General features: G+C 47.8%; 1 protein-coding gene across 1 annotated transcript; it reads left to right on the forward strand.

Moving 5' to 3' along the window:
• The first annotated feature begins 751 nt into the window (after nucleotides 1–751).
• On the forward strand, nucleotides 752–19,255 carry LOC135813828 (mitogen-activated protein kinase 15-like). The gene is made up of 17 exons (XM_065326845.1): nucleotides 752–1,102; nucleotides 1,264–1,362; nucleotides 3,159–3,188; nucleotides 3,935–4,025; nucleotides 4,489–4,559; nucleotides 5,108–5,164; nucleotides 5,468–5,506; nucleotides 5,720–5,844; nucleotides 7,119–7,177; nucleotides 7,931–8,011; nucleotides 12,549–12,603; nucleotides 13,008–13,142; nucleotides 14,032–14,137; nucleotides 14,778–15,502; nucleotides 15,696–15,930; nucleotides 17,350–17,622; nucleotides 18,131–19,255. Exons 1-17 carry the CDS (start codon nucleotides 824–826, stop codon nucleotides 18,341–18,343), a joined length of 2,673 nt encoding a protein of 890 aa, XP_065182917.1. The 5' UTR covers nucleotides 752–823; the 3' UTR covers nucleotides 18,344–19,255.
• Nucleotides 19,256–19,900: the final 645 nt, after the last annotated feature.

The raw sequence follows: 19,900 nt of genomic DNA on the forward strand, positions 1-19,900 counted from the left end.
ATGATGTGCTGCCAACAACTCATGTACATGATGTAGTACTAGTAGACCATCATGACCGGTATTACTAAACATAGCGCTGTAGTCATTTTTACCTTCTCACCCGAAGGCCATTGCGGATTTGGTGGAATGTCTCGACCATAGTCTGCTGGTGATGGAAAGCAAGCCTTCATAACCAGATAACATAACTTCATAAGGTCCACGCAAATATCGTGTCATGTATCATTCATAGACTATACATGTAGAGTGATAGACCTCAACTAACAAAATTAGTTACTTGTTCAAGATTAGCTACGTACATGGCAGGCTGTTTTATTTTCGCAGTCGCACGGCACGAACTGCTATGCTGCAGTCTGCGTCACACTCACAGATCAGGACAGCAGAGACTAGAGTCTAGACTCCAGTACATCAAGTCATCATGCACTGCCTGGACATGCATGCGTGTGCTGCCTTGAAAACGGTGGTAGCGTTGGCAACCGTGGCTTAGCACTTCGCTTTCGCCTACGCTAACTACTTCATCAAGTTCATGTACACTGTCTGTCTGTCTGTCTCAGTGTCTGTCTCTACTCTACTCTAGCTCTGTGCACTATCCTGGCCGTGCAGTTCACGCAACGCATTCCGCACTCCACACGGTAACACAGTCGCTACAGACTCCTCTCCCCACTCTCCAGTACAGGACAAAAACGGATCGGGTGAGTAATTTTCGCTAGTGGCGAGCGAGAGTCTGGGCAGTGACAGATTTCAGAGGCCACCGGAGAGTGGAATCCTATCTCGCCTGTCGCTCTCGTGTCATCTACCCGGCGTTATCGTCGATCCAGGAATCGCTATGCCTGATAATCACAGTAGTCCTAGTGGCGTGAGTAGAATGCCGCCTGCTCGCATATGCAAGCCAAACCGGGCGAAACGAAAGAGGCGAGCGAAACGACGTACACGCACCTTGAAAGAACTCCGCCAGGCTTGGCAAGGATCGAGCCCAGCAGCTAACGAATGGAATAATAATACTATATTGGAGGACGAGGCGGTGGATGGAATCGCCAAGATGAACGAGACTCTCGATGCTCATGTCGTTGCCAAGTATGAGATTCTCAAACGGATCGGCAAGGGAGTAAGTACTCATCGAATCGTGGCATGCAATTTTCACCTAAAATTATCATTTGGATGAAAATTGCTCCAGCATTGATCCCCCTGTATCGGCCGATTGTGACGGTCTTGCGTTCTAACTTCACCGTGCTGTGTTTGGTATGGTCGCTGTGTGGATAATTGCAGGCATATGGAATTGTCTATCGTGCCAGGGAGCGCAAAACTGGCCAGGAGGTGGCCGTCAAGAGGATATTCGACGCGTTTGGTAACTCCACAGATGCACAGGTACAATGTACATCAAAAAAGTCATCATCATGGCATTGTGCATGCTGGATAGGGCTCTACACAGACTGACAGAGAGTAGATCTATCATCTAGCACAGAATAACATCGCACTAGTAGCAGCACAACCTGAGTATAACTATTAGTATTACTCAAAAATTACTTACATGCAATGAAAGTATTGATGGTGCGCAGTGAGGCATGACTGTGTTATGCTTTGAGCACATACCATGCAGCCTCACTCACTGGTGCTTTGCTTACCACATAATACTTGGTCCACTGTCATGTGTGTCTATGAGTGTGAGTATGAGTGCAGACAGTACAGTGTACAGAAGAATTGTGTACACATTGGCCCATTGTCTACGTAACCATGATTTCTATTAGAACTGATTTGAAGGGACTGATGTATTGTCAACTGTCGTCCTGACTGTGTAGAGTCTAGGCTAGACTATCTCTTGTACAGTGCTGCTCAATGAAATCCAGTTGCATCACTCAAGTTTGCGCCTTGCATCATTTCGCAGCCCAGTGTTCGCAGGTTTATGGCTGTGCAACGTCGTCGGGCGTGTACTTGAGCGACGTGACTGGATTTCAATGTGCACCGCTGTATTATACACTCGAATTTAAGAAATTTTCGGTGCTCAGTATTTTCGGTATGAGGGCAAAAGGCCAGGTTAGGCGAACAGAAAATTTAAGTACAGAGAAGCGGTTCCCAATTGAATTATGTTGTGTCAGTGTTTGTTCGGTGTATTGAAATTTTAGGTGTGAAACAGATGCACCGAAAATACCAAAATAAAAGTACACCGAAAATTTATGAAATTACAGTACTGAGTCTGCAAACTACGACTCACTAGTCACGTATGAATCAGACCTGTGTGACTAAAACTCAGCCTTAAGGCAGTCCGTCACTGACTCTCATGAATGATAGCCAGCCTACTCTCAACACACATGTAGATAGTATAGCCTCAGCAAGTGTTAGCTCTCGGCTAAGCAGTCCCCTTGCAACTCGTAGAAGACGGGTTTTATATTATAGTAGTAGTTTCATAGTATTATTGAGTCCCACCCGCCTGTGTGGATTCACAGGAAGTGTGAGTTACGAAGTCTGAAGATAATGTTGAACGGTCTCTGCTGGGATGACGACTACACCATAGCTCAGTGGTTAGAGCATCGCTAGCTACAAGCGAAGGTCCCTGGTTCGAGTCCTGGTGGTGACAGTCACTTTTTTTCTTCAGACTTTTCCCGTTTGCGTCTTTCCCTCAAACCAGTGGATAGTATTATTACCGAAGATAATTGTATTGAATCAGTAATACATGTCCTGTACGTGCATACTACCATCAATGTTGCATGTATAACTTGTTTGCTCCCCAATTGTACGTGTGATGCATGCATGCCAGACGGTAGTCTCAGAGAATAGAGGAAGAGAACAATATTTTAATGGCCACAGCTTGCGAACTCACATGCCTTTAGATCCCTGAATTTAGACCCTGGATTTGAAGTACCCATGAATGCAGCCAGCCATTATCGCAATCAACTGCCCGAACAGCTGAATGTATCGCAGGCGTCCAGTGCTAGTATACAGCATGTGTATAGATCACCGGCCCTCAGCAGTGCTCCAAACGGTGACTGGAATGGGCAGCTCAGAAGCGAGGTCCGCCTCGTGTAGTATGCCGGTTGCCTATGGTGTCCAATGTACGGTTTGAGCGCATGCAGTGCAGCAGGTAATGTATGACAATTAGAAGGCTGTTGCTCGTCATCATCACGGTGCTTGTTTTCATGTCTTTTCTTTGCTGTGTGTGTTCGCAGAGAACGTTTCGAGAGGTGATGTTCCTGCTGGTGAGTATGGCTACAGTGCCTACATGTATGCCTAATTGCCTTTGCTTATCAGATATAGTGGTGCCGCATCAGTGTTGTGTCTGATGTTTTCTGAATGGGTTTGTGTGTGTGTGTGTGTGTGTGTGTGTGTTGGGAGGGGGGGGGGGGTAGCTACATTATTCACGGAGTGAGACTGTGTGACCAGCAGTGGGAGTAGAGGCACACCGGGCAAGCAGATCAGTCGGTCGATTGAGGTCAAGCATCTCGCTATTCATTTCGGAACATTGTACATTGTGGATGCTGACTGCAGAAGGGAAGATTGCTGCTGAGAGTGGTGAATTTGTCTACAAGGGTTATGTGTGTGTGTGGGGGGGGGGGGTATGTGTGTGTGTGTGTGGGGGGGGGGTATGTGTGTGTGTGGGGGGGGGGGGGGTATGTGTGTGTGTGTGTGGGGGGGGGTATATGTGTGTGTGTGGGGGGGGGGGGTATGTGTGTCCCCTTGCTAAGCACATTATGTTACATTACATTACAGTCAGACGTCGCTTATCCGGATCCCTCGCCATCCGGAAGAAAATAGCTGGTTACATATTTACAGCATACGTGATGCATCCAACATAAACGGTTTTCGGTTATCCGGTTCCCTCGCCTATCCGGATATTTTCGTGGAAAACAGATGTGTGTGGTTAAGCGAGGTCTGACTGTATATTAATACCTGTCTTGGATTCTGGCCTTAATTGAAACCATCTGTGTGCGATTTTGGTGCACAGGAACTCAAACAACATGAAAACATCATCAATCTCTGTGAAATGATGCAAGCCCGCAACGATCTTGACCTCTTCCTAGTGTTTGAATACATGAGTAAGTTAGTGATGCTGACATTATAGCCTTGCTTGGATTTCACTTGCCTAGTTTCTGTTGTAACGTTATTCTCTCTCTCTCTCTCTCTCTCTCTCACTCTCACTCTCTCTCTCTCTCTCTCCCTCCCTCTGTCTCTCTCTCTCTCTCACTTCGTTACGGGCGCAGGAAATTCTGCCAACTCATCAGACGGTGAAGCGTTCGAATGCTGCCAAAACCAAAAAATATTTACATTAGTTTCTTGCACATCAGATTGCCAGCTCCCTACGCACATCCGTGAGAGCTTTCGTTTTTATCAGACAGACGGTGCATATATGTTGCCATTACATATCCTGGCACAGTCATGATTGTTTCCAGTGTGTGTGCGTGTGTGTGTGTGTGTGTGTGTGTGTGCATGTGCGTGTGTGTGTGTGTGTGTGTGTGTGTATGCGTGTGTATGCGTGTGCGTGTTTTGAACTTGTGGCAGCTACCGACCTGCACCGTGTTATCAAGCAAAACATCCTCAAAGACATTCACAAGCGAAGTATTTGTTACCAGGTAGGCCACACGGTGTCCATGGCTGTTATGAAACGATGTATTGTTTTCCTGTGTGATGACATCCCCCAACCTGTCTTTGTGTAGTCGCGTGCATGTGTGATATGAGCATGCGCGATGTTGTAGTTGAGAGTCCTTTTTGTCAGTCTTCTTGTTCGTCCCATGGGAGTCAGTTGTCCTTGTTTTCCCGTCATGTCTGTATGCTCGGACAAACCGATAGAAACTCCTTCGAAATATTGATAGCGGCTACATTGTAAATCTTCTTGAAATGCAAAGACGTTTCTAGACTAAACACAATGATGGTCCTGACTCGTGGCTGGCAGCTCTCTCATGTGTGTGTATGGGGGGGGGGCAGTGCAGCCGGTTATGCTATCAGTTATTTATATATGGTTGATTAATATGGTGGTAAAGACACACCTGGCAATATGGGGGTGAATACACACCTGCCCACACACGCTCTCTAGGCTGCAAAGTTCTGGCATACATTCTCCTGAGTTATAGTATTGTCTAACGTATAATGGTCTTCCTGTTGCTGGTGTTGTCACTTGCAGATTGCCAAAGCACTGAAGTACATACACTCCGGTGGGGTTATACACCGGGATCTCAAGGTAAGCCTCTGTGCTCTGATGATGGCCCTGCACTGTAACTTCCTCAGTGTGTTGTGTTTCCTCTTAGCTTGGAACTCATGTCAGTGTTGTACCTACATGTACAATCATGTAGTGTACACTTCCCCGGAAATGGGATGTAAAGTGTTGTTTTGTGATGGAAAACTAGCATGCTTCTAGATCATGCAGGCCGTGCTTTTTCCTTGTGAGGTAAGGACTCCGTGCTGTGGTTACCATGGTGTCATGTTACCATGGTATCATGTTACCATGGTGTCCTGTGTGGCTGTGTTGTTTGTGTGTGTACAGCCCAGCAACATCTTACTGGATAAGAACTGTCTTGTGAAGGTAAGTAGTTTGCTATTCCATCAAGTGCCGCATTGTATGCGCTAGTATCACAGGACAAGTACCAAGGAAGGCAGGGGAGGGAGGTATATAGATATAATTTTTTTCACTGAGTTTAAGTTGTGCTTGGCTGGCATTATGTTTCAATGTTACGTGATTTGCTTATGCCGTGCATGTCCTTTGTATGTCGTCGTGTGTACATGTACTTCTGTGCAGGTTTGCGATTTCGGACTCGCCAGGAGTGTGGCGCAGGTCAGCGAAGATCCCACCAATCCAGTACTGACGGACTATGTTGCAACGAGATGGTATCGGGCGCCGGAAATCCTGCTGGGGTCAAAATCGTGAGTGATCCTGAGCTAGCCAGGCCTAGTAAATAGGAAGTGTTTACTTGGTCCGTTTCATCGCAATTGTCGCTTATCTCCCACGCACCTTTTGACAGGTAAAACCTAGTCCGATCTCGATATCTAACTCACATTCGTTTGGGAGGTTGTGATGGCAAGATCAAAGGAGACCAGAAAGAAAAAAACCATCGCGACTAGCGCCAGTGGCATCGCGATTCATACAATTTTGATGGGAAAGTGGGAAACTTTTCGCTGCAGTGAATGCACTGCAGTAAATGCAGTTAATGCACACATTCACTGCAGCGAAAAGCCAAGCGCAGCTCAAAGACGGGAACTGTAGCAGGGGAAATCGACATCCTGACCTGGAGAGCGTGACAGTAACGGCCAGGCCAGCCAGCTGAGTTGTTTGAACTGCAATGTTTGAACTGCAATGACCTGGTATTCTTTGCAAGCCTGCAAACTGATGGCGAGATGGTGGCAAAGAAGACATTGTCCGACCTGGCAGCGGCAGTACAAGAGTCGTGGTCAGCGTATCCAGCAGAGCGTATGACAGCTGTCTGGAGAGGGGTGTGTGCCTGATTCAAAAATATTGTTGAACACACAGTACTGTAGTGACAGACGGGTCACGCTGCCCACGTTCCTCCAAGTGCCAAAGTGAGCCGCGACTGTTCCTTTCCCATCGATGCTATGCCAAGCGGAGAAAGAGATACGGTACTCTACGCCAGCAGCTATACACACCAGTGAATGTCAGCTCAAGTGGCATCAGCTCGAGTGATACAGAGCCAGAGTCGGATAAACTAAAGCGTGAGTGCAAGAAGGCGCTCCGTCGCTGTTTTCTTTTGTACATTTTTGTAACCTTGCTTCCTTTCTTCGACTTGCTTCATCAGATTCCATCGCTGAATTTATTGCTTGTGGCGGACAGAAATCCTGTATCATGCTTCTTCACTATGCGTATTGGAAATTTTACAGAGCGGTAAAAAAACTCCTGTTCTTAGTTGCGATAGATAAGCGACAAATGCGATGAAACGGACCAAGTAGATGCAAACCGCGATGACATAAATCCATTTCATCATTTTTCTGATAATGGCCAAAAAGGCCGATGATTAAATGTGCAGTGTATGCAAATCCATAATGAGGAACCTAACCCTTTTCGGCCAATCGTCCAATTTAACTTTCTAACGGTCGATACGTGTACTGGCAGACATAGAGTACCTGTCTCGATTGTCATTTGTGAATTTCTTGAGTTTGTTCTTATTGTTCTCTGGACACTGCAGGTACACGAAAGGCATAGACTCCTGGTCGCTCGGCTGCATCGTGGCAGAATTGTACATTGGTAAGCTGCTTGTCTGAACTCTAGAGATCACACGAATGACATCATCGTATGGAGTGGCCAACAAACACATGACATAATTACATAATAGCGAGAGTTCTCAGATTGACTAGAGTGCTCAACACCACAAGGATGGAGCATTACCACAAAGGCAGAAGAGAACAGAGACAACCGCCGGCTAGGTCAAAGTTCTAACGCTTCGTTTCATGCACATACACATAGCAAAGGTAAGCGGCATGAAATGCTATGTGCATGACATGCAGCGTTACCACAATGACCTAGCCGGCGGTTGTCTCTGTTCTCTTCTGCCTACGTGACATAATTATGTGCCATGAAGTGCAGACAGTAAATAAATAAAAATTAATAAAAATTAATCACATATGTACATGCCTTGTATGGAGTGGAGTGGCAAACCAGTGTTTCTGTTACCACTTCTTACCAACACTTAAACATGGCATGTGCTTGCATAACCTCGAAAGGCAAGATGATCGAAGGCCACAGAGAACCAGAGGAGAAGCCCTTGAGCATGGCTGTTCTTGCTTCTTTTTTTTTTAATGGCGGCTACAGCCCATAGCATAGCTGTTCCAGAAAAGCAAATTTTGTTAGCGAAGATTTGTATCTGTATTGACTAACACTGCATGGCAACTCCAAACGCCCTACACATAACGATACGCGGACTGGACTCAGTGTGTGTATAAGGTTGTAACGCGATACGGCATGTGATGTGTTTCACTGCACTATGTCGCTGCTGGACAGGTAAAGCCGTATTCCCTGGAACGGATTCCTTCAACCAGATCGAGCAAATAGCCAGATTACTGCCCGCACCAACCTCTGGAGGTAAGCTAGCCATATCGTCACTACCCCCTCCCCACACAACAACAAACAACAACAACAACCTTATTGTCCGCTGGCCATCGTGAGAATAAACAGGGGCGTCACACACGGTACGACCACTACGACCATGGTCGTACCACTTTTCGTCCAGGACGGTCCACCCAATTCATCCAAAAAAGCAATAAAAAATTCAAGGATCTTCGGACTTGTACGAAACATCACAACTTTCATTGCAAGGAGCATACAATTATTAGGTTCAGACTTGATGCCTAGCAGCTAGCACCCCAAGACTCCAGGCGGCTATCCATGGCGATAGGCGGTTGGAGTCACGGGTAGAGACAACCAGATGATGGATTCCTCACGGACGCATTCACTGCGAACTTGACGGAAACAGTGCTGGCGGCGATCACTGGGTCCAGAACTAAAAATTTCCAAGATCTACCATGTTACAATGGCGATCAGCACGGTCAAGAGACACTACAACTAACGTGTTACTTGTCAGCTACAACAACATATTCTTTCCACAACGACACCTACCTAGTAGACCTTCCTCTGGCTCCTGACGATCTACTGCAAGCTGATGCGAAAATACATTACATGATCTACACCCGCGAACGCCGTGCTTGTCAACGAATTAGGGAAGCGCTTCATTCTCCGAGGTTGAAAAGTGTTTGGATTGCTGCTCTACGGCGGCAGAACATTCTGCAGCTGTTCACCGACACGACCCGCTCCACCAAACGACATAAGATCGTTTCGTTCGAATTTTCTGGTAGCAGCAACAATAATTGCGTCCGCGACGACAGGACGAAAGCCTCTCGCAAACTTAAGTCCTGTTGCCATGAAGACAGAGAAGATTCCGCAAGCCCTTTCTTCTGCTTCCAGTGTTGTAGCTCTCCAGTCCACTGGCAGATCTTTCAATCCCAACGAACAAAAAAAGATCTTCTTCTCTCTCTATAAAAAATGCAACTAACATAATACATTACATGACGTACTGTACTTCGCGACTGTCCGCGGGCAGGTCGTGCGGCGCGGCGCGGCGCACTTTCGCAGGACATGACATACGTTCCTAGTTTTTGCACAGCGGCTGGCGCTAGGACTGTACTTCGGATTTTGCGATTTTTTCGAGGGCAATAGCTTCATTTTTGCCTTGGCCACCTATGCATGATCATATGATGATGTACAGAAAATACCAAAAAATCCATGAGAAGCGTTTTTTTTAGCTGGAGTGGGTTGTCTAATGCTATAGGGGAACCCTCCTTTGCGGCTGTAGAGTGCTAAAACGTGCCCTGTTGGCCGAAAAATCCGAATTTTTTCTCCGGGGGACACCCCGGCCGTACCACTCCAAACAGCCCTGTGACGCCCCTGATAAAGATTTGAAACAACAACAACAATACAATTGTCCACCATCATGAAACAAACCAGAACACCTAAACCAATATGCGTACCTGTGCTGCTACCCGAAGAGCAAGAAGTCATCATTCCAGTAAGCCAACTCACCATATCTCACATTAATATATGTAGTCTCAGAAACAAGGTCCATCACATTCACCATCTCCTGCACCACCATAAGATCCACGTGCTATCAGTGAATGAAACCCACCTAAACAGCAGCATACCCGATTCTAGTGTTCATATACCAGGCTACGATCTATATCGCAAGGATAGAGATCTACATGGTGGAGGGGTATGCATTTATGTCCATTCTGATATTCACTCTATCAGAATTCCCATCACTGAGCTAGGAGTGGAGTGTGTCTCTGTTCGTCTTCGCCTGTGTACCAAACCTAAGGCTATTGAGCTGGCTGTGTGCAGTATATATCGTCCACCGAGTGCAACTGTCGACTTCTGGAACCTGTGCAGTCAGCATCTTGACGTCATCAGCCGTAAATTTAGCAGGATTATTGTACTAGGGGACTTTAACACTGATGTGCTACAGCAATCATCAAATAACCACCATTACAAGCACCTGTCCAATCTGTGTGACGAGTTTCACCTCCGCAATGTCGTGACTTCACCAACGCGACTTGCCAAGACATGTCTGGATCTAATACTCGTTTATGCTGCCGCACCACATGTTAAGACAACTGTAGTATCTGTAGACGGCGTAAGCGACCATGATCTCGTTCTGACTAACTTCTCCTACAAAGCCACGCAGCAAGCTAACTCCCGCCTCAAATTCGTGCGCAAACCGCTCCCACATGCAATCGACCCCGCTACACTCTGTGATGATATCGACAGCACTCTGGAGCCTCTTCCCAAGTCAGCTGATGTCAATGCACAAGTCACCCAGCTTTCACACTGTATTACTCGAGTTTTAGACAAACATTCACCGATCTGCCCCGTGGTCTCACCAGCTTTCAGTAAACCGAAGCCTCAGCCATGGGTGACACCTCAGTTGAAACACCTCCTCCAGCAACGAATCCACCTACATAGAAAAGTACGCACTCACCCGTCAGATCAACAGCTTCTGCAGAGGTATCGTGCAATACGGCGAGAAGGCACTCTCCTCAACAGGCAGCTGAAGTCACAGTATTACATCAGACAGTTCAAAAATCGTCGCCACGACCCACGAGGCCAATGGGCCATTATCAATAGCTTGTCTGGTAGAACAGCAGTGAGGGCTGCCCCAGCAGCCACACTCGCCGATCTGACAACTACCTTCGCCGAGATCGTCCATGACCCTGCCAGACCAGTCGAGCTGCCCCTACCCGTTGCAGACCCCAATAGCACTACTCTTTTGGAGTTTGATACCGTCAGCGTCGATACCATCTCCAAGTTGCTTGAATCTCTGGTATCCAACAAAGCCACCGGCTCCGATGATATTCCGTCCTGCATCCTGAAATCCTGCAGAGATTCAGTCTCGTATCCGTTAACTGTTATCGTCAACCAGTCTCTTCGCTCTGGCATCTTTCCTGCTGCCTACAAACATGCCCATGTCTGCCCTGTTTACAAATCTGGTGATAAGACCTCAGCCACCAACTACAGGCCAATCTCACTGTTGCCTATCGCGGCCAAGATCCTAGAGAAGGTTGTCCACAAGCAAGTCACTTCGTATTTCACCCAGAATCCAGACCTGTCAGCCATACCAGCTGAACAATTTGCGTACCGCTCACACCATAGCTGTGAGGATGCCCTGACACTTTGCATAGACAGATGGAACAGAGCACTTGACAACGGTGACCAATGCGGAGTAGTCTTTGCGGATATGAGCAAGGCGTTTGACCGTGTGCAGCACACAGGTCTGCTGGGAGAGCTAGCCACCACTGGCTTAGGCGGCACTGTCCTCAAGTGGTTCTCAGACTATCTCACGAACCGCAGCCAGCAGGTTACTGTCAATGGTGAGAAGGGTGACACCAAACCCTGTACAAGAGGGGTCCCCCAGGGGTCTGTTCTTGGGCCTTTGCTTTTCTGCGTCTACATTCGCCGGGTACCCGATATATTTCACCAGAGTGTCGTGCAGCTGTACGCTGATGATATTGCGTTCTACGTATTCGGCTCTGATGTGGCTACAATTATGCTACGCTTGCAGGATAGTATGCGGTTGCTAGAGCAATACCTTGATGAGAAAGGCCTTCTGCTCAACCCCACTAAAACACAGTTCATGTTGATACGGCGTCCTGCCCTGCCTGCACTGAGCCCAGCCCTGTACCTGACCTGTAAAGGTATTGTCATTTCCCCTGTCTCTACTGTGAAATACCTCGGTATACTAATCGATGAGCATCTAACGTTCCGCCCACAAGTAGAAAAGGTGTGTTCAGTGGTCTTCGCTAAACTAGCCTGTTTTGCTCATGGCTGTCGCAATTTATCAGCTACAGCTCGGAGAACTTTCTTCTTGTCAATTATACAGTCTACTCTAGAATATGCAAGTAATGCGTATGTGCACTGTTTGAAAACTACCCTATATAACAGGCTTGTAACGGTCAGCCATATTGCGATGAAGAAGGCATTTGGTTTAGATAGAATGACCCCAACTGCATTAGTTTTACAACGGTGTCATCTGTATTCGTTTGAGCAACGAGTTAATTTGAAACTATACGTTTTGGTCTATCGCTGCTTGTCATCAATTACTAGCCCCCTCCTTCAGTCACTGTTTCTCCTGCGTTCAGTTGGCCCGCACACAAATGCTCGTACTCGTGGCCAGGATACAGCTGCCTTAGTATTACCTACTGTACATATTGGGTATGGACTGCGCTCAGTTTCTTTTCTGGCGGCAGGTCGGTGGAACACTCTTCCTCCAAACTGTCGTCAGGCACAATCTGCTGGTTCTTTTGCTCACCTCACAAAGATTCACCTAGGGTTCCCTGTAACAAGGCCATGCCTGTTGGGACTCCCCTAGTCAAATAATAAATACTACTACTACTACTCATGAGTCCACACAGTCTGGGGTGAACACCAGACGTAATGGCAACACAGTACACTATTGTGGGAACTTGAATAGACGATGCATGTATGTATTGCTTCTTATGCAACTGACTGATATTATGATCATCTCTCCGAATAGTATACCTCACGATTCCACGTACTCACATTCTCTCTGCAGATATTGTAGCAATGGAGGCCAAGTATTCAAGGAAACTTCTAGCACAGAAGAAGAGGTAAGTTTTCCAGGGCACTGAAGGCTGTATTCAATTGTGCCCAACACAGCTGTAAAACCTCCAGGCCCGCCGGAACCAGTCTGGTTGGTCAGCCACGGTTATCACCGGACCAACCTCTTGGACACCAACACGTGTTCTTACTGTAGAGGTCATGTGTACCCGCCATAGCATACACAAACTGTATGAACGGCTATGATCCTACCGGACCAATCAATAACTGTTTACGGCGGTTCTGGCTTTGTTCGTCTTGGCCTCTTTACTGAAGCTGCTGCTGGTGGTGTTGCTGCTGCCACTGCTGTGGTCATCACAATTGTGGGTGCTATTGCTGTTGTTCCCTGTGTTCGTTGTTGGCTAGTCTGATGATGTGTGATATGTTATGTTTCTACCATGGACTGTGTTGTCAGGTCCAACGCATCTCTGGCTGACAGGTTACCCGGTGCTAAAGCAGATGCCATTGATCTCGTCACACAGCTGCTTTCTTGGAGTCCCAAGCGACGGTTCGCGGCCGAGGACGTGCTGTCTCACCGCTATGTCCAACAGTAAGTGTTACAGTGATGCGTACAATCACGGCGACGAAACCCTCTCTGTACTCGTACACACACACACAAACAGTGAAGTATGAAATCACTACTTGAAGTACTTGAAAAAACACCTTTCTCTACACATACTCTAAAGCCAGCAGAGCCGGCAGAGCTCAGAGTTACTGGCTGAACCAATCGCAATGAATTCTCGAGCTTACAATTTTTTTTATTCAGCTCAAAGCATCAAAGTCAGTCACGTCTCTAACTGCGAGAAATACGAGTTTTACATGAACATATCACCTTTATGCAATGCCTGTGGCCGTGGGCAGAGAACCTTCTAGATTCCAGCATGATACTTTCTTGTGCCACGTTGTCCAAAGCTGGTATAACCACATTTCTAATATGGGTTGCTTGTGCACTTCATGCACCTAGCCATGGAACTCTGAGTCACAGCAGACAAAGTCCCCCCCCCCCCCCCCCACTGTGAACTTATATGGCAGGCTCCTCTTCGTGGGTTGAGCACTGCAGCAAGTCAGCCGCAACTCTGCTCAGCGTGTGTACCTTGCCATTGTACATGTGACCTCTAATTCCGACTGTGACATGCATTGTGTCTGGCTGTTACCACGACACTATCATATTGCTAGGAACTTCTTCCCCCCCCCCCCCCCCCCCTCCCCACTTCCATCCAATATGCCACCGCCCTGCTGTGCAGCATCTGATAGTTCCGTGGGTTTTTGAAAAAGGGGGCAATACGTTATACAATTAGGCAAACAGCCTATAATTGCACAAGTAGAAGTGTAGTGTTCCAGTCCACGTGGAACTGAAAGCCTCCTTCCAGCATCTAACACACTAGCGTGACAAAGTATTGTTCACCCACTGAGCCCGGGATTTGCTGTTTCCATCACAGATTCCACCGGCCAGAGAAGGAGCTGTCCATGTCGTATGACATTGTACCAGCTCTGGATGATGATGTCATGCTGACCACGGAGAACTACCGGCGTAAAATCTACGAGGTAAGTCTCGCTAACTCTGACTCCGACTCTTTCAGCCATCACACTGCTGGTGTGGAGAGTGTGGAGAGTGAGGTGACAAGGAAATTCCAATGCCCAGAGTACATGGACTGCTAAGGACCGACCTTCTTGTTCATGCAGCGTGTCATTGTTTCAGTTTGCTGTTCAGATCTCAACCCGGCAATCCTCTTCAAAGCTTTGACCTCCCTTTCCGGTTACACCAAAATAGCCTTAAAAAGGAACAATGGGAAAGCACGCTCCATCTCTATCTTGGCTGATCTAGTATGAGATACACTTGCTGATATACTACACTGTAGTATCTAAGTGCACTCATACCTCGGTTATCCGGACCCCGAAGTTACGGGCACTTCGGTCTACTGGGCACCCTTTGGAAGAACTTTAGTGGAAATATTACTACTCTTTTGTCACTTTGTGTGGAATACTGACGTCATAATGGCCTTTCCCCATCAAAATGTATGTGATTCGGAGTTACGGACATTTCAAAGTTACGGACAATGCCCGGTCCCGGACCGCCCGGATAAACGAGGTATGTGTGTACTAACTGTAACTGCAACTTGCTGCTGTGTACCTGTGTACCTGTGTACCTGTGTACCTGTGTACCTGTGTACCTGTGTACCTGCAGTGCATACGGTCAAAGAGAAAACGGATCTGCACCAGGCGACTTCCACATTTCCCTCCGCCGCGGGCACAGGAATCGCAGAGGCCAACATCATCCTCCTCGTCGTCACCGGGGTCAACCGAGGACGAGGAAGACGACGACGAAGACACTGATGCAGAGACGCTCACTGGTCGCAATGGTGGGGTCACAGGCAGCACCACGGCCACACCGCAAACTGCTAGTACCGGAAACGCTACTGCACTAGCATCAACCACCTCTGCTACTACTGCCACACACACAGGCAGCCAAGCCGGCCAGACTAGAGAAAACCAAGCCGCAGCAGCAGCTTCCACTGGTTCCTACGGCCATTATCATCCTGCACATGGTCGTCCTCCGCCGGGCGCCCTGCCCAAACCCCAGTCTCAAGCGCACGCGAGTGCAGCCGCTGGTACTCACCCGTACAGAGGCGGCGCTACAGGAATGCATTACAACAGGGATGGTCGCGCAAAGCCCCGTGTCTCCTCCGCCAGTGCCGCAAGTGCATCAGCACGACTAGCACACTACAGAGATGCTGCTGCTGGACATACGCAATCCTACTCAACATCATCGGAGCAGACTGAGCCTGACCAGGCGAGCGGATATTCAGAGACATTTCTCAGAAGACCCAGTGTGGGCAGCAGCAGTAGGGCCACTGGTCAGGCTGGTGTATCGATGTACGGTGGAGCACGGCCCGGGCCTCGTACAGCACAGTGAGTATGATCTCAGAAAGCCATGCCTCACATACCCCCTTGTAGGTAGATGTTTGATTCATGCATAATTCTTGTGAGATTGATATTAAATGCAAATCTTTCTGGCACTTTCCAATCATGTACACCATACTTCTTCCGTTCACCTTCCTCCCAAATATGTTGACCTTTTCCCCTGCTACTCTTCTTCTCACAGACTCGGGTCTGATGACTCCTACATGAAGTCGTTCTCCGCTCCCAATCTGGCTGTGACCGGACGGTCAGCGAACGATTCTACTCAGAGAAGCCGTCCGCAGCCGGGTACACTTGCTTGGCGGCAACAGCAGCAAGAACAGCATGTATCAAGGCTCGGCGGAACACGCCCAGCAGCAGCAGCAGCAGCTGGCCAGTCGTCATTGAGCCCGGCCGATGCGAAGCCTAACCCTCGAATCGTAAGCCCAGATGCCCTGCGTGATTTCATGACTGAGGTTGTTGTGATTAATCTTGCAGTGTCATGAAGAAAAGAGTCAATGAATCAATGCATGGCCAGCAATCGAGGACATCTGAGAGTTGTAATTTTTGTACTCCTCCGAGGTGTGATTTTGGGCGTGCTGGGCCAAGCACAAGGAAGCTATCTGCAAAAAAACTGCTGAAAATGGTTGTTGTTTGATCCTTTGGTGTAATCTTTGTTTCTAGTCGAAGCTAGTTGCTGTTTGGAGCAGAAACGCTGAAATTGACTATTTTCTGCATGTACTCATACATGTACTCATGTACTCAGTCATGCAGTCTCACTCGTATTTTAGCTTATTTTCTGGAATGGATGCTGCTCTGCGCCCCTTGGTGAACATTTCCTGCGCTCGTGGAGCAGCTGAAAAGGACCACTGGTATGTCTGGCTCCTGGTTTGAAAGTGGAGAGTCGACTTTTGTGCCTTGAAAAAGGAGTAGAGAGCGATAAAGGTACGTCTGTGGCTTATTTTTGAGTGCTCCTCGTACATTTTTGATCATGATAGAAATTCTCAGACCAAAGTCAGACCAAAGTCAGCGCCATGATGGCCGTACAGTTTTCTTGTGGATTTTTTAGTTGTTTCATCTCGTATCTATGTCAGTATCGTGATGGTGAAGTGGAGAGGGTGATTTTCTTCCTCTAGGCTTCGTTCGGCCGACTTTGCTTCGTCCTCGTTGATAAGTGATCCTGAAAAAAAGATCGATTCGCAAAATTATGTTGATTTTCAATGTACGTGATGACATGCGATTGCTGGCTATGATACACTCACACCTCATTTATCCGGGCAGTCCGGGGACCGGGCACTGCCCATAACCGTTTGCAATGTCCGTTACTCCGAATCACATACAGTTTGATGGGGAAAGACCATAGATAATTATGGCATGTGACGGCACTATTTCCACAAAAAGTGACAAAAGGATAGTATTATTTCCACTGAAATCCGACCAAAGGGTGCCCGGGAGACAGAAATGCCCGTAACTTCGGTGTCCGGATAACCGAGGTATGAGTGTAAATATCAGTACAGTTCACATGGCATTGCTTTGTGTAGTGCTCCTCTTCCTCGTGTTGGTGAGTTTGAATGCATGTTCCTAGTTTGCAACTCGCATATAAACTTGTCAGTGTTTTGCTTTTTGGCTAGCTCTGCTAGACCATGATTGTGACCATCAAAGCAAACACTAGTGTTGCATGCAAAGGTACATCAGTTCATCTGTACTCAATCTGCGGACAGTACTGTTTCGTCCGTTGCGAACTCAGCAGCGCAGCACAGAGAAAATGAGGCCAAACCTGATAGCAATGAAAACTAAATTGTCCAAAGCCAGATTTAAACCAGGCCCCAACGTACCATCTGTATGTACTTGCACTGCAGTCATTCAATGCTTGGACCAAGGACTTGCACGAAGCCCTCATACCCGGTCAGCAGCCCCAGCAGCAGCCAGCGCACCCACCACCGGCCAGGATACCGCGACCTCTAGCCCAGATGGTGGACGATATGCACACAGCAGTGCAACGCACTACGACCGCCGCCCCCGCCCCTCACGGCACCACTGGAACCAACACGAGACCTGCAGCTAGCATACATAACAACATCAGCAGCAGTTCAACTACAGGCGTAACCAGAGCATTGGCTACAGGCAGACCGGTAAGACCAAGAGCGTTAAACTCTCACAAGTTTGCTTCACTGTTTTTTTTTAAGGTATGACTATGAATTAGAATCGGACAAAGTTCCATGTACAGTCACATCGCTCCTATCCAGGCCAGGCGGTCCAGGCAGGCGGTCCAGGCGGTCCGCGACTGCGAAATGCCCGTAACGTTTTAAAATGTCTATAAGTCTGAACTACAGATGTTTGAACGGGGAAGGGCCAGAAATCTGCCATTTGACGCCATTATTTCTCCAACAATTGCAAGAGTAGTAATATTTCAACCAACTACGCATCCACAGGGTGCCCAGTAGACCGAGGTGCCCGCAACTTCGAGGTCTGAATAAGAGATTGATGTGAATGTATGACTTGACTACTTGTATTATGAGTATCTGCATGGTTTGAAGTGGGGAGTGGGGATGCTCTCAAAGTCTACATTTCTGTATGGTTGCAATAAACGAAAACAGTTATGGACAAACCCCATACTGTGCCTTTGTTGTGTGCTGCTAGGAGCCGAGGCATTCTTCATCCGTCGAGGCTGCACGGCGAAGTGCACAGCTCAAAGCTGCAACGGCCGTCGCCCGTCAGAGCATAGTGTCACGGCGGCGGCAATACCCGTCGGATAACCAGTACCAGCGAACGCCGGTCGGATCGTGCTCGTCCTCACACGGCTATATCAACCAGTCGCGCCTGGATTCCCTGTGGAACCGCGACAGGGCATAGCATCAGGTCGCCATGTCAACCAGTCACGCCTGGATTCCCTGTGGAACCGCGACAGGGCATAGCATCAGGTCACTCACCCAGTCACGCCTCGATTCCTTGTGGAATCGCACCAGGGCATAGCATCAGGTCACAAGGGATCGCCGAACTGCTATGGTTATATTGCGGTGCAATGCCGGTGCGGGATGGCTGCAGCATTTTACTAAGTACATGTGCTGGGTGCACGCACAGGACTATAAGTGAGAGAAAAAGAGACCAAGCTACGCTTACACTAACATGCCCGGAACTGAACACTGGCTTAGGAAGACAACGTGAACCTACAAGTATAATTATATACCTTCCTGTAAATGGTTCATAGCCCACAGGTGCTGTGGATACACCATCGGACATTAAGTTGCAATAGAGTGAATGCTGCTGCTATCAGTATAATCTGTGATAATGCCCAATGGTAAAGATGGCTGCAGAAACCTGACCTTATTTATTTCTGCTGCACGAAATTACCTATCGAAATATCATTTGGCGCCTTTTAAAACACCTCTGGCAGATCTAACGAGGTATTCTTCTTCAGCACGGGAGCACCCTGAGGCTTGCCAATCTTCTTCAGCACGGGAGCACCCTGAGGAGGTATTCTTCTTCAGCACGGGAGCACCCTGAGGCTTGCCAACCGCTCATGAGAAAGTCGCTCATTTTAGTGCGTAGTCCATAGGGTACTGCTAGCTCAAAATATTCGAGTCTTGTCCTTGAGAGGAACACCGTGACAATTTCTATTTATGTAATGCTTTGTATGTTTGCAGGCACTCCTTATGCAGCTTTCTGTTCACGTTTTGTTCCCATAGCCACTTTCCCATCTTCTTTTTCTGGTCTTAAGAACCATGACAGCAGAAGTTAGACCGACTATCCGGATGTCTAGTATTACCAAGATCTGGCAACATTGTTGCATGGGAGAAGTATTGGGTAGAGGAGGGGGAGAGAGAGAGACTGGAGTGGGGAGGGGTAGAAAGAAAGAGAGAAAGAGACAGCCAACCAGACAGACGGACGCCCAGACAGACAGGCAAACAACAGTTGTAAATAGCCCAACGACACAAGTAGATAGATTCTCTAGCTGAACATTCACTGGTGTTTCGTTGTCTGGAGAACCAAGCTATTGCTTAGATTGAAAGACAGACAGAGGAGGAAAGAAAGAGACAGACAGACAGACGGAGAGGGACAGACAGACAGAGGCCAAAAAGAAACTAAAGCCTGTGTGATTCAGCTGGCACTCTCAGTTCTGATTTTTGAAAATCCCTTTGCAGCTAATACAATGAATACATTCGCTGCACAATGACACTAAAACATTCAACGTATACCACAGGCATTAGTTTGCTCCCAACCATAGAGGCATAGTTTGGTGCAACACACTCAGCAGTGCAGCATGTAGTATAATGGTATAGAAGATCAGTGATCAACAGTCATCCCAAGGTTTCTCAAACAGACGCTGTCAATCCTTTCACCTTTGACCTGTTGACGCCCATCAAATTCGATATCGCCAGAGGCGATGATAGCGATGCTCCAGCAGAAGCC

This window comes from Sycon ciliatum, chromosome 4, assembly GCF_964019385.1.
Source record: "Sycon ciliatum chromosome 4, ocSycCili1.1, whole genome shotgun sequence".
Lineage (NCBI taxonomy): Eukaryota > Metazoa > Porifera > Calcarea > Leucosolenida > Sycettidae > Sycon > Sycon ciliatum.

Excerpts from the sequence above, each read along its gene's own strand:
- LOC135813828 (XM_065326845.1), top strand. The coding sequence starts at position 824 with ATGCCTGATAATCACAGTAGTCCTAGTGGCGTGAGTAGAATGCCGCCT. Across the intron at positions 4,026-4,488 it reads CCTAGTGTTTGAATACATGA|CTACCGACCTGCACCGTGTT; the intron begins GTAAGTTAGTGA and ends AACTTGTGGCAG. Across the intron at positions 15,503-15,695 it reads CCCGGGCCTCGTACAGCACA|ACTCGGGTCTGATGACTCCT; the intron begins GTGAGTATGATC and ends TTCTTCTCACAG.